This window comes from Bufo bufo, chromosome 1, assembly GCF_905171765.1.
Source record: "Bufo bufo chromosome 1, aBufBuf1.1, whole genome shotgun sequence".
Lineage (NCBI taxonomy): Eukaryota > Metazoa > Chordata > Amphibia > Anura > Bufonidae > Bufo > Bufo bufo.
In genome coordinates, this window is record NC_053389.1 from 813483697 (window position 1) to 813497329 (window position 13633).

At 46.3% G+C, this 13633-nt stretch overlaps 1 protein-coding gene across 1 annotated transcript; it reads left to right on the forward strand.

Moving 5' to 3' along the window:
* The first annotated feature begins 2594 nt into the window (after positions 1-2594).
* Positions 2595-12711, forward strand: LOC120986590 (zona pellucida sperm-binding protein 3-like). Its single transcript, XM_040415253.1, has 8 exons — positions 2595-3086; positions 3927-4045; positions 5088-5191; positions 5264-5441; positions 5507-5627; positions 12060-12151; positions 12265-12398; positions 12482-12711. The coding sequence occupies exons 1-8, from the start codon at positions 2595-2597 to the stop codon at positions 12709-12711; spliced, it is 1470 nt and encodes a 489-aa protein (XP_040271187.1).
* The last annotated feature ends 922 nt before the right edge of the window (positions 12712-13633 follow it).

Consider the following 13633-nt stretch of genomic DNA (forward strand, 5'->3'; position numbering starts at 1 on the left):
GAACCAGATACCACAGTGCAGCACAATATACTGCCCCAGCAGAACCAGATACCACAGTGCAGCACAATATACTGCCCCAGCAGAGCCAAATACCACAGTGCAGCACAATATACTGCCCCAGCAGAACCATATACCACAGTGCAGCACAATATACTGCCCCAGCAGAACCAAATACCACAGTGCAGCACAATATACTGCCCCAGCAGAACCAAATACCACAGTGCAGCACAATATACTGCCCCAGCAGAACCAAATACCACAGTGCAGCACAATATACTGCTCCAGCAGAACCAGATACCACAGTGCAGCACAAAATACTGCCCCAGCAGAACCAGATACCACAGTGAAGCACAATATACTGCCCCAGCAGAACCAGATACCACAGTGCAGCACAATATACTGCCCCAGCAGAACTAGATACCACAGTGCAGCACGTTATACTGCCCCAGCAGAACCAGATACCACAGTGCAGCACAGTATACTGCCCCAGCAGAACCAGATACCACAGTGCAGCACAATATACTGCCCCAGCAGAACCAAATACCACAGTGCAGCACAATATACTGCCCCAGCAGAACCAGATACCACAGTGCAGCACAATATACTGCCCCAGCAGAACCAGATACCACAGTGCAGCACAATATACTGCCCCCAGCAGAACCAAATACCACAGTGCAGCACAATATACTGCCCCAGCAGAACCAGATACCACAGTGCAGCACAATATACTGCCCCCAGCAGAACCAGATACCACAGTGCAGCTTGGGCGGCCTCTTGGGCATCAGCCCACTGATACATTTTCCTGTAGGATCTATGACCAGCCTGCCCCTGGATACATAACTGAGAAGAAATAGAGAATGGGGGTCATTTACTAGGACCAGCATTTTACGCCGGTCTTAGATGTCCCTCCTGCGCTGCTGTAAGACTTGTCTAATTTATGGAGAGTCGTGCACATAGCGAGAAAAACCGCTCCACTCCCTAAGGGTGCGGACACACGTTCAGGCTTTTTGATGCGTTTTTTTAATCCAAAACCAGGAGTTGAATGAAAAAAAGTGGAGAAGTAGTATTTTTCCTAAAGTTAGTAAAGTTGCTGGGATCCAGGTTCCCGTCCTGGTCTCTACGACTCTCAATTGTACATGGCGCAAAACCGCCAGTGCGAGAAAATAATGCAAAAACAGCATTGCAACGCCATGGCAACTCATGACTTTTTAAAAGCCGAGTGTATTGCCTTATTCACACAGTCAGCGGGGCACATTTACTATCGTGTCTGCGCCTGTTTTCAGGAGTAAAAAAGCGGTTTCCGACAGTCTTATTTTTTAAGTCTCATTTACCAACTGATTCTGCGCCTGTTTAGGAGGCACTTGCGCCTTGTTCGTCCAGACGGGGGAAAAACGTCCTGCATGCAGTACTATTGTATCCGTCTAAAAAACAGATCTCAAAACAGATTAAGGCTACATGCACACGACCGTATGTGTTTTGTGGTCCGCAATTTGCGGATCCGCAACAAAAATGGATGACATCCGTTTCCATCCTTTATTTTTTACGGATCCATTGTAACAATGCCTAAAACGGACAAGAATAGGACGTGTTCTATTTTTTTTGCGGGGCTACGGAACGGACATACTGATGGGGACAGCACACTGTGTGCCGTCCACATTTTTTGCGGACCTATTGAAATGAATGGGTCTGCATCCTATCCGCCAAAAAAACGGAACGGACATGAAAACAAACAGCGTTTGTGTGCATGTAGCAAAAAACTGATGCAACAGGATCCGTTTTGTTTTTACTGGATCCTGTTTTTTTTCCTCTCTCTTCTTCTGATGGATCAGAAGGACAGAAAGCTAAACGGTGATGTGAACTCACCCTAAGAGCTGTGTCACACGAGCCCTTAGGGTTCATGCAAACAAACTTATTTTCTTTCCGACTCTGTTCCATTTTTTTGCGGACCGTATACAGAACCATTCACTTAAATGGGTCCGCAAAAACAACGGAAGGTACTTTGTGTGCATTCTGTTTCCAGATTTCCGTTCTGCAAAATTAGTGCATGTCCTAATATTGTCCGCAAATCACTGTCCGAGGCCCCATTCAAGTCAATGGGTCCGCAAAAAATACGGAACGCACACGGAACACATCTGTATGTCATCCGTATTTCGCGGATCCATACTGTAGAAATGCTATGACCAGCCCATATTGCGCATGTGTTTGGTGATTAATAAGTTACTGCTTCCGATCCGCAAAAAACGGATCGCATACGAAAACAATACAGATATGTTTTGTGGAATAACGGAACAGAAGAGGACTTAAATCAGAAAAAACAAAACCTCAGATGCGGAACAACGGATCCGTTAAAAAACGGACCACAAAACAACGACGGCCTTGTGCATGAGCCCTAAGGAATTAATACACCCAAGAAATGAACACAAATCCCTTATGAACTCCACCACTGGACTCTGCATTGCCATATCCTCATCAGGTATGGATGGTGTCCAGCTGAGTATAATGAAGGGTCAGGTGAAGTGATGACCATGTGATGGGAGAGGTATAAAGATCTCCTCCCTCCTCACTCTCCTGGTGTGACTTCTCCTGTAGTCAGGATGTTGTTAGGGATTAGGTGGAGTTGGCTGCTTGTGGTTCTCATCTATGGGTCAGGCTTTAGCAGTGCCTTGGTTAGACACCGGCGCCAGCCAGACACTCGGTGGAGGAATTATCAGCCTGGATGGGGATCTTCTAGAACTGTATCTGCAGTAGGTTCTCCTAGGAGAAATCCTTTGCCTCCAGTTTCTGGTATTGGGCCTCTAAGAGGTTCTGGTCCTGTGTTTGGATGGGGCCGCATGTATCCTGGAGCAGGTTATCAGTCCCGACAGCTTACACAGCCCCCACCGACTATGCTGAACCCCTCATCCCCTGTCAGTGTGCAGTGTGCTGAGGACAGTATGGTGGTGACTGTAGAGAGAGACTTCTATGGTAATGGTAGGCTGGTGAATCCTTCAGACCTGGTCCTTGGGACCTGCACAGCTAGCTCTCAGGCTTTAGTTACTACTGTAGTCTTTCAAATTGCTCTTCAAGAATGTGGAAGCAACCTAGAGGTAAGTTGGTGGAGGACTAAAGGTCCCTAATAGTAGACAAATATGCACTGGGCAACAATTTCTGTGTTTATCATGAAAACCCTTTAGATTCTTTTCACTATATTGAAATGGTTGTGGATAGAGATGAGCAAATTTCATATATTGAAATTTGTTTATGCTTTTACTGGTAAAAGGTGAATTGTGGTATGGATTCATTACCACGGACCCTAATGCAATTCTATGACTGGGTGCATAACGGAATGCATTTAGAGGCATTCAGTCATAATAGAAGTCTATGGGCTGCAAAACTGCTCCGTTCCTGTTATACAGTGGAGTCCTCTCCTGCATAACTGAAACGGGACTGATCTATTTTGCAGGCCATAGACTTCTATTATGATGGAATGCCTCTAAAGGCATTCCGTTATGCATTCTGTCATAGAATTGCGTTATGGTCCGTGGTAACGGAATCCGTGATGCAATTCACCTTTTAGCAGTAAATAAAGCGTGAATCGGTTTCATAACCTGAAATTCGCTCATCTCTTGTTGTGGACATAGATCTGGTTTCTTTGAGGTACATTAACCCTTTCTACAGCTTGTGCCCAGGAATGTTGGCTAGTTTTAGCCGGTATACTATGGTGTCATGATCTTCTGACGCAATCATGGACTTTCATAAAACAATCTAACCAGTTGTCCATTTATGGCCTTGCAGTGTACTTGCCCCACTGCTTTGTCAAGTTTTTCCTCTTGTATATCTTATAGGGTGGCCAGTTCTTACTAAATTTCCCACTGATTTGGTTCAGCATTTAGGATTTGGCGCTTTGAGTGGAGACTAACCTTATTGTGGCTCTTTATCTCCTCAAGATGACTTCAGATATACTTATCTACAAGATCAACTTGTCTTACAACCCCACCACCTCCCCCAATGTGCCCATCATCAGGTCCAATCCTGCAGTGGTTCCCATCTGGTGTTACTACCCACGGTAAGTCTGTACCAATAGTGGGTTCTATAGCTGTCACCTACAATCTTCCAGTGGTGAAATGTCTTCTAAGTTGAATGTGGTCACATTGAGACTGTTTGCCCCAACCAGCCATAAGCTAGATCCAGCAGGATGGGACTGACTAGGACAGTCACAGCTTGATTCCACTTACATTATGAAGCAATGTTCTGTAGTATCAGTACTGTGATCTTTGGCCATGTAATGAGTATAGCAGCTGTACTGTCCATGTAGCCCCATCCTAATTATTGCATTAATCATCCTGCTCCTCTTCAAGGTTCATAATGACTCTGAAAGGGATCTTGACAAACATTCCCCTCTTGCTCTGTCAATACTATTGAGAGGCTTGGAGCTGTCTCCTCTCTTGGCATGTCTGTTTCACCAACTATTTACACGCCATGTAGTAATTCTGGAGAACCTTTAACTGTTCCTGTTTTCTAATGGAAGTTAGCAGTATGCCATAAAGGTCTGAGTGTTCAGTTTTGGGGTGTCTGACACTATTCTATTGGTGCTGCCAGTCACTATGCAGGGACACCCAGATTGGCTTTTATTGCAAACTGCCAGCAATTCAATAGTAGTAGGAAAAATGAGGGCACCTGTAGCCCTCAACATACTCCAGAAATGTTCTGACCTGGGAACTGGTTACTAAAACAAATGTCTGGGGAGGAGGCAGGCCCTCTTTGAATGGGACCTGGCTGTAGGACTCGAGGCAAAAATAGGTCGGCGACCATCAAGCTCTTTGGTGTAAGTAGAGCAGGACTGGTCAGGGTGTCGTAACTTCAGTTAAAAGCGCTGGAACACCCCTAAGGCATCAATGCCATAAGTGTCCGCTTCACTACTTTTCCATATGATTGACAAGATGCTTTCAAGTTCCAGGGCTGCTTACTTCCAAAAGTCACCCCTCCTGTGCATTGGCTCAGCTCTCTGTGATACCACATGCCACCTGTGGACACATGGGATGAGTCTGGAAAACTGCCATTTACTTGCAATCATGTACAGTTATCCTTTCATTTCTCTACTCTTCCAGATTTGGCAATGTAAGCAGCAATGCCATCAAGCCAACATGGGCTCCCTTCAGCACCACAGTGAGCTCAGAAGAAAGGTTGTCTTTCTCCTTGACTCTCATGACTGGTAAGACTTCTTCCAGTAGAGGAGGGGTGCGTAGTCTCTTGTCTTGTACTAATAGCCTTATTTTGTCTGTAGAGGACTGGAGTGCTCCTCGTCCATCACTGGTCTTCCAGCTTGGTGAGATCTTCTACATAGAGGCCTTTGTGGACATAGAGAACCACGTCCCGATGATGCTGTTTGTTGATAGCTGTGTTGCCACCCTTACTCCAGATGAGACCTCTAATCCTCACTATGACATTATTGATTATAATGGGTGAGTTTCTGGTTTTGCTACTGTTAATTCAAGGGCCTCCTAACTAAAATAAATATCTCCTATAGGTGCTTGATCGATGGGATGCTAGGAGATTCCTTTTCAGCCTTTGTTTCTCCAAGATCTGAAGCGAATAAGCTTCGATTCACAGTTGATGCCTTCAGGTTCATTAACAGTGACCTTTCTATGGTAAGGACTAGAGATGGTAGTATGACCCTGAATGCCAAGCAATTAACTTTCTGCACCTGTCTTAACGTCCTTGTTTTCCCCGGCGCCTCCACAACGGCATTCCAGGAGGGTGTCCCCGCCTCCAGGACAGGAAACAACAAGTAAGCACAGGATTTAAGGAGCCTCCTCCCCTTACCTTACCAGTCGTTGTTTCCTGTCCTCGGACGTGCGTGGAAGCCACTCCTGGGATTATCCAGGAACTTATCTACCGCACCAGCCTGGTCTTTTCCCTGTGATTCAGGAGGGCTGGTGCAGGGATTGGGGGCTCCAGGGACGCATTGTCTCCCTTCCTCGATCCTGCGGAATAAGTCCTAATCTTAGGCATCCCCGGGCTTGCGAGTCTGCCGGAACTCGCGCGGGATCGGGCGTGTGACGTCACCGGAATGAGATCTCCTTGGGTAAGAGATTCTCGTGAGAAGACGGCTCCTGCGGGAAATTTAAAAGGAAGGCTCACATTCATCACCGCCGCCGTTCTGCAGAGATGCCTTCCAGCGACAGTCGTCAAAGCGCTCCGGTGATCCCGCTGTTTCTGCCCTAAGCCCGATAAGCCTCCTCCCTGGGGGAGTTATCCCTATGCTTTTATGTTTTCCACATGGATACATAGGGTTAAGGAGTCCTGTACCTCTCCTCCCCCTACACGCTGGGTGTCTGTAATGTTATATACTGACCCCTCACCACCCTTACTCTGGGTCCCTCCTTTGTCCTATACAAAGTTTGTTTTATTCCCTTTAGGACAGTGAGTCCAGAAAGCTTAAAACCAAAGGGGATTCGGGGCACAAAAAGTGTGGTGGCTGCTGTAAGGGCTTGGTATCGGATCCAAAAAAGACCCTTTGCCACAGATGTATTGAGAAAGTCATCTCAGAAGAATCCCCTTCCTTTGTGGAGTCCATGCGAACCCTGATTAGAGAAGAAATTAAGGCTGCAGCTGATTCCAGACAATTGGCGCTTTCCCCTGGGCCTTCCCGTTCCCTAAATCTGGAAATTTCAGACCAAGTGGATCTGGATGAAGGGGAGTTACTTGATGATCAGGTCTCCTTATCCTCTGAGGAGGCTGCAGGGAGGCCTATGTGCTTTCCTGAAGAAACACAATCCCTACTAAAAGATATCAAATCTACCCTTAATTTGGAAGATGTAAAAGAGACTCAGTCCCTTCACGATCAGATTTTTCAGGGGTTGGGGGAAAAAAAGAGATCCTTCCCCATCCACAATAATATAAAAGCCCTTATTTCCAGGGAATGGAGGGATCATGATAAAAGGTGGACTGTATCAGCCGCCTTAAAGCGCAAATACCCCTTTTCAGAGTCTGACTCTGATTTGTGGGAAGAAACTCCCAAAATAGATGCTCCAGTGGCCCGTATTTCAAAGAAATCCTCGCTGCCCTTTGAGGATATGGGTCTCCTAAAGGATCCGATGGACAAAAAATGCGAAAATCTGTTAAGGAAATCCTGGGAGACGAATACTGCGATGTTGCGCCCCAGCATAGCGTCCACTTGTACGGCCAGAACCCTCAGTGTGGCTAGATCAGCTAGAAAGCAATCTGTCAGGGGGTACGTCCAGGGAAGGAATCTTGAACTCCCTTCCCACCTTAAAGAGAGCATCTAATTTTCAGACGGATGCCTTGGCCGACTTGGTTAAACTCTCTGCAAGAAGCAGTGCTTTAGCCAATGCGACCCGTAGGGCGGTATGGCTTCGTTCCTGGACGGGGGACGCAGGATCTAAGAACCGCCTATGCTCCATCCCATGTGAGGGAGATAGGTTATTTGGCTCCGCTCTTGACGATATTCTGGAGAAGGCCTCCGACAGAAAAAAAGGGTTCCCATCTGATAATCATTATTATCAACAGAGGCGTTCCTTTCAAAATCAGAAGAGGTCAAGAGCGGATCAAAGTAAAAGGGACGGATCAAAAAGATGGCAACCTTCTAGAGGTAGGGGATACCTTTTTAAGCCAGAGGCCTCTACCCGCCCTACCCAGTGACATGCTGATCCAGGTAGGAGGCAGACTAAAACAATTCTCCTCCGCCTGGCAAGAAATTTATGCCTCCCCTTGGGTCACTCGTACCATAAGAGAAGGCCTAAGGCTGGGTTCACACCGGAGCGTTCTGAAAGGAGCGCTCTGTATGCGCGATTGTACAGGCGTTTACAATCGCGCATACAGAGACAAGCAAACACACATTGTCGCGCGTTCCCGAAAGTCTATGTACGGGAACGCGCGACAAACTCCCGAAAAAACGCTCATGTACTTGTTTGAGCATCGGGCGTTTTACAGCGCGATCGTACGCGCTATAAAACGCCCAGGTGAGAACCATTCCCATAGGGAAGCATTGGTTTCTCCTTGTTGAGCGTTTTACAGCGCGTAGGAACGCGCTGTAAAACGCTCAGGTCTGAACTGGCTCTAAAGCTAGAGTTTGTTTCACCACCCCCAAAACATTTTTTTTTTCTCAACCAAATACAGCAGCCCGACAAACAGGCGTCCCTAGAGTCAGAGATAACTACGTTACTCCTCAAAGGAGTCCTCATCCCTGTACCAGAAAACCAACACGGCGAAGGATTCTATTCCCCCTATATTTTTGATTAAAAAAAACAAACGGCTCCTTTCGCCTAATTATAAATTTAAAGTCCTTAAACAAATCCATCACTTACAAGAGATTCAAAATGGAGACCATAAAATCTACCACACAGATCCTTCTGCAAGACTGCTTTATGGCCACTGTCGACCTTCAGGACGCTTATTACCACGTCCCAATATACCACAGTCATCAGCGTTTTCTAAGGATTGCAATTTATTATCAAGGAAAGCTGTCCCATTTTCAGTTCACAGCCCTTCCTTTCGGCCTATCCTCTGCTCCCAGAGTTTTTTTCAAAAATGTCCGAAGTCACAATTTCTTCACCTTCAGGGGTTACAAATCGTTCCATACCTGGACGACTTTCTGGTGTTTGCGGAGTCGCGCCAACTTCTACAGTCACGCCTCAAGCAAATCCGGAACTGTCTTACAGATCTAGGGTGGATAATAAATCCAAAAAAATCAGACCTTATCCCCAATCAAGAAAAGGTATTTTTAGGGGTGCTGTTGGACTCAAGGCAGCTAATGTCTTTCCTCCCTCAGGACAAGCAATCCCACTTAATCCAAACAGTGTCTCTTTTTTCCAGCAGGGATCGGTCCTCGATAAGAGACATCATGGTTGTACTAGGGCTGCTAACGGCCGCAATCCCGTCAGTAAGGTGGGCCCAAAGTCACAAGAGCCCTTCAGGCCTTTCTCCTATCCTCATGGGACGGAAAAAACTCATCTCTAGACAGAAAAATTCACGTTCCCAGACAGGTAAAACAGTCACTAACCTGGTGGAGAATAAAGGGAAACCTGAGCGTAGGGGTTCACTGGCGCCCGAAAGATGTTAGTCATTACAACAGAAGCCAGCAACTCAGGGTGGGGAGGTCATTCCTCAGGATCAGTAGTTCAAGGATCCTGGGAAAAAAACATGCAGGACGCCTCCTCAAATTTAAAGGAACTATCAGCTGTCCACAGAGTTCTCCTTTCCCTTTTCAAAACTACCTCCCCAAAACACGTAAAAATATTGACGGACAACACTACAGTGGTGGCGTACGTAAACAAACAAGGGGGAACCAGAAGTCGCTCACTGGCGGAAGTGTCAAAAAAACATTTTCTGTTGGGCAGAAAGAAACCTTCTGTCCCTTTCGGCGGTACATATCAAGGGGGAAAAGAACGTGGTGGCCGATTATCTCAGTCGACATCTCATAAGAGAAACCGAATGGTCCCTAAATCATCACGTTTTCTGCCAGATGTGGGGGACCCCAGTATTAGATCTATTTGCCACCAAAAGCAACAGACAGGTCACAAAATTTTGTTCCCTCTCGCAAAAAAATCATCCAGTATGGCTAGACGCCCTCTCCCAGCCGTGGCCAAAACAGCTCCTTTATGCCTTCCCTCCATTCAGTCTCATTCCCAGAGTCCTGGTAAAAACTCAGGAAGAGAGGGTCCATGTAATTATGGTGGCCCCCTTCTGGCCAAGAAGGGCTTGGTTTCCACTCCTGCTCAAACTATCAGCTGGTGTTCATTGGACACTACTGTCAAACCCAGACCTACTCCACCAGGGACCAATAAATCATCCCAGTGTAAAGCAACTCAGTTTGACGGCCTGGAATCTGAACGCCTCCTGCTAAAACGGAAGAGCCTGTCAGATGCGGTTATTTCCACGATGCTAAAAAGCAGGAAACCCATAACTTCCCGGATCTACTTGAGAACCTGGAATGCCTTCTTGTCCTTTTTGGGAAGTGTGGATTTTCCTGATGTTCCTCAGGTCCTCCAGTTCCTACAAGCTGGGTTGGAAAAGGGCCTCCGCCCGTCAACTCTAAAGGTACAGATCTCAGCGCATTCTTGGATGTAAAACTGACAGATTCCCCTCTGATCAAACGTTTTTTGAAGGGGGCAGTAAGAACTTCCTTCTTTCCCTGTCCGGTGGTTCCTCCCTGGGACTTGGGCCTAGTTCTGTCTGTTCTCACTACTCCTCCGTTTGAGCCAATTGATGATATCCCTCTAAGGCTCCTCACCATGAAAACGTTTTTTTTTTTTTTTTAGTTGCCATAACCTCTGCCAGAAGAGTTGGGGAAATTCAAGCATTTTCTTGCAAACCTCCCTATCTTACAATTCTGGATGATCGTATAATCCTCAGGCACTGTCCTGCCTTTCTCCCAAAGGTGGTATCCAGATTTCATCAGGAACAGGAAGTCTCCCTACCTTCGTTTTTTCAGTCTTCATCTACTGACTCAGAGGGAACTCTTCATAATCTGGACGTCAGGAGATCAGTCCTTTCTTACCTACAGGCCACTAAGCCGCTAAGAAAATCGGACCGCCTCTTTCTACAATTTCAGGGCCCTAATAAGGGGCAAGCGGCTAGCAAATCAACCATAGCTAGATGGATTAGGAACGTAATATCCTCTGCCTACGTTACCAAGAACTGTCAGCCACCAGAGGTATTGAGGGCTCATTCTACAAGGGCAGTGGCCTCATCCTGGGCAGAGACGAAAGCAGTCCCTCTGGAACAAATCTGCAAGGCTGCTACATGGGCTAACCCTATGACTTTTTTCAGGCACTATAAGCTAGATGTAGTAAGGGATCAGGAGTTCTATCTGCTATAACCCCCCCCCCCCCCCCCCTGATGTTTGATTACTCTTAGTCCTCCTGGGAATGCTGTTGTGGAGGCGCCGGGGAAAAGGGTAAATTACTCTTACCGGTAATTGGATTTTCCAATAGCCTCCACAACGGCACTGGTTTCCCTCCCAAATTTTGAATGTAGACGAATGATGTAATTTGTTTACTATAATATATAATTTTTTTCTGCATCACTTCTGTGACCTCTCTTATTGACTGGTAAGGTAAGGGGAGGAGGCTCCTTAAATCCTGTGCTTCCTTGTTGTTTCCTGTCCTGGAGGCGGGGACACCCTCCTGGGAATGCCATTGTGGAGGCTATTGGAAAATCCAATTACCGGTAAGAGTAATTTACCCTTTTCACCCCACTAATTGAATGGGGTTGAAAGCACACAACCGGCCACTGCTCTAACCTGCACTTTTAACATTAAATGGAGTCTGTTGCCATAATTAGATGTTACACACTTCTTACATGGTGCTGTAGCATAAGTGCCCGTGGTACCTTTGTTATTTGGTTGTGACTTTCACCAGCTGAAACCATGTTCAATCCATATGCAAATGAGGGCTCATAGGTGCCCAGGCCGCTCTGCCTTTCACATTGCTTGTCCCTCCCTGTAAGTCTGTTGTGTCATCCCCCAGTACCAGCCGAGAACCCGCACATGGCAGTTCACCACTGGCCTGGGCATGCCTGCTAGTTTCACACCGCACATGCGCACTTGACTTATCGCTGCTGCCCACAATGGGCATCAGTGACAACAGACTTACAGGGCGGGACAAGCAAGAGGTTGGGGAGTAATAATATGGGGAAAAAAACGGTGGCCTGGGCACCTACTGTACATCATGAGCACGGACCTTGGGCACTTGTGAGCCCTCATCTGCCTATGGATTAAATGTTTTTCGGCTGACAGTCTAACAAAGGAACCATTGGTACTTGTGCAAGAGTGCCATGTAAGCAATGGCATTAATTCATGGACTGAGGTAAATGTATTTTAATTTATATTCTCCTTTGATTACCTGATTATAATGGTATTCTGCTTGACACTGTTACAAATCAAACTGTAATGTATTTTAACTCTTTGAAATGAGAAACTATTGAAACAGAATAACCCAGGATTTGGATTCCCATATTTCTAGTATGGGCCCTGAGGGTAATTAACTTCCCCACCTGTCCAAGATCATGAATGTAAAGATTATTTCTCATGAGATATGAACTGTAATTGTTTGTCTTAGATCTACATAACCTGTCACCTGAGAGCTGCTGACATCAACCAGACCCCTGATCCAATGAACAAGGCCTGCTCCTACAACAAGGCTGCCAGCAGGTATGACCTTGCACATCTGAGTGTCTTCATCTAGGGTTGTGTAGTCATCTAACTGGAGTCTCGGATAACAATGGATGTTCTCTCAATGGTTGACACTTCTCTTGCTCTTACAGTTGGTCACCTGTGGAAGGCCCCAGTGCGAACTGCCAGTGCTGCAACACTGGGAACTGTGCTACAGTTGGCAGCCGGAGAACAGCATGGGGCCCACAATCTGCCAGGTCAAGAGGAGTTGGTAAGAGAGATGTTGGTGAGTACTTCATTCAAACATCTCCTAAAGCTTCCATAAATGAGAAGGCATTTGAAAATGGGTGTTGCTAATTCTTCCACTAGGTTCTCATCTAGAGAAATACACTCTGGCCAGACTGGGCCCTCTTCTAGTGACTGGATCTAAGCCTAACCAGGTCTCCAAAGAAGGAATTTCCCAAGCTTCCAGAATGGGTGTAGAAGAACCTCTGCAGTTGTGGGTGCTGGTGGCCATGGGCTCAATCACTTCAGTAGTTGTTGCTGTGGCTCTGGTTGTGGCTGCAAAATGTCTTCTGAAAAAACTGTTTTGCAAATAGTCCAGAAATAAAAATGGGTAAAATGTTACTTGTACTTGGGTCTCGTTGTCTCAATCGACTGTACAAATGGTTGTATTGGACTGGCTTCATGTGGCACAACTTCATGCATGGTCCAGCACAACAGACCATCTCCTGTTGCTATATACATCAGTACTATGGGGCTATATGGAGGATTTTCTGTGGGTCACAAAGAAGTATGGTATGGGCACATCTGTATAGAGCTGATGGGTGGTTCATAGCTCACACTTCTCAGGAGCAGAATAAGAATTGAAAGCTGCTCTCTGGAGGCTAAAATTTCCTTAGATTCAAACTGTTAATATTGAGGTCATAAAAGCAGGTCTGCATGGTGCAGAGATGTGAATGGGGTTGCTAATCATTATACAGATACATTTGAAAAAATAGTTGTGCTTGAGGCGTTATGTTCTGGACCTACTAATAACCCAGAGGATCTATAATCTGGAAATTACCCCCCCCCCCCCCAACAGTGACACCTAACAGCCTTAAAGGACTATTTTGTAAAGATCCAAATAGAAAAACTAAGTTATTTGATGGTTCTCAGGTTGGGACATCCGGATTTTTTCATAGCAATAGTCTGTGTCCTTAAATGTCTGGGTGTGGGTTTCACCTTCAAAGAAGATCCTGGCTTCAAGTGTGTACTTTTCCATTAACTGCTATGGGTATTCTGACAAGACTGCTGGCTCAGCTGTTTTTTGGAGGACCCCCCCCCCCTTCCCATACCAGTCAATGGAGAAGGTGGCATGCTCTGTTCTTGGCTGGACTGCGTTCTTAATGTAGGTCCAGTGGTGGTCTTGAGGCCCACACAATTGCTTGGAACCCCTTGACAGTTGGACAGTGCCACATCTTTAAGCAGGACATGGGGCTTTTAGCTCCATCTCTTCCATTCACTATCTTAGGCCTCAGG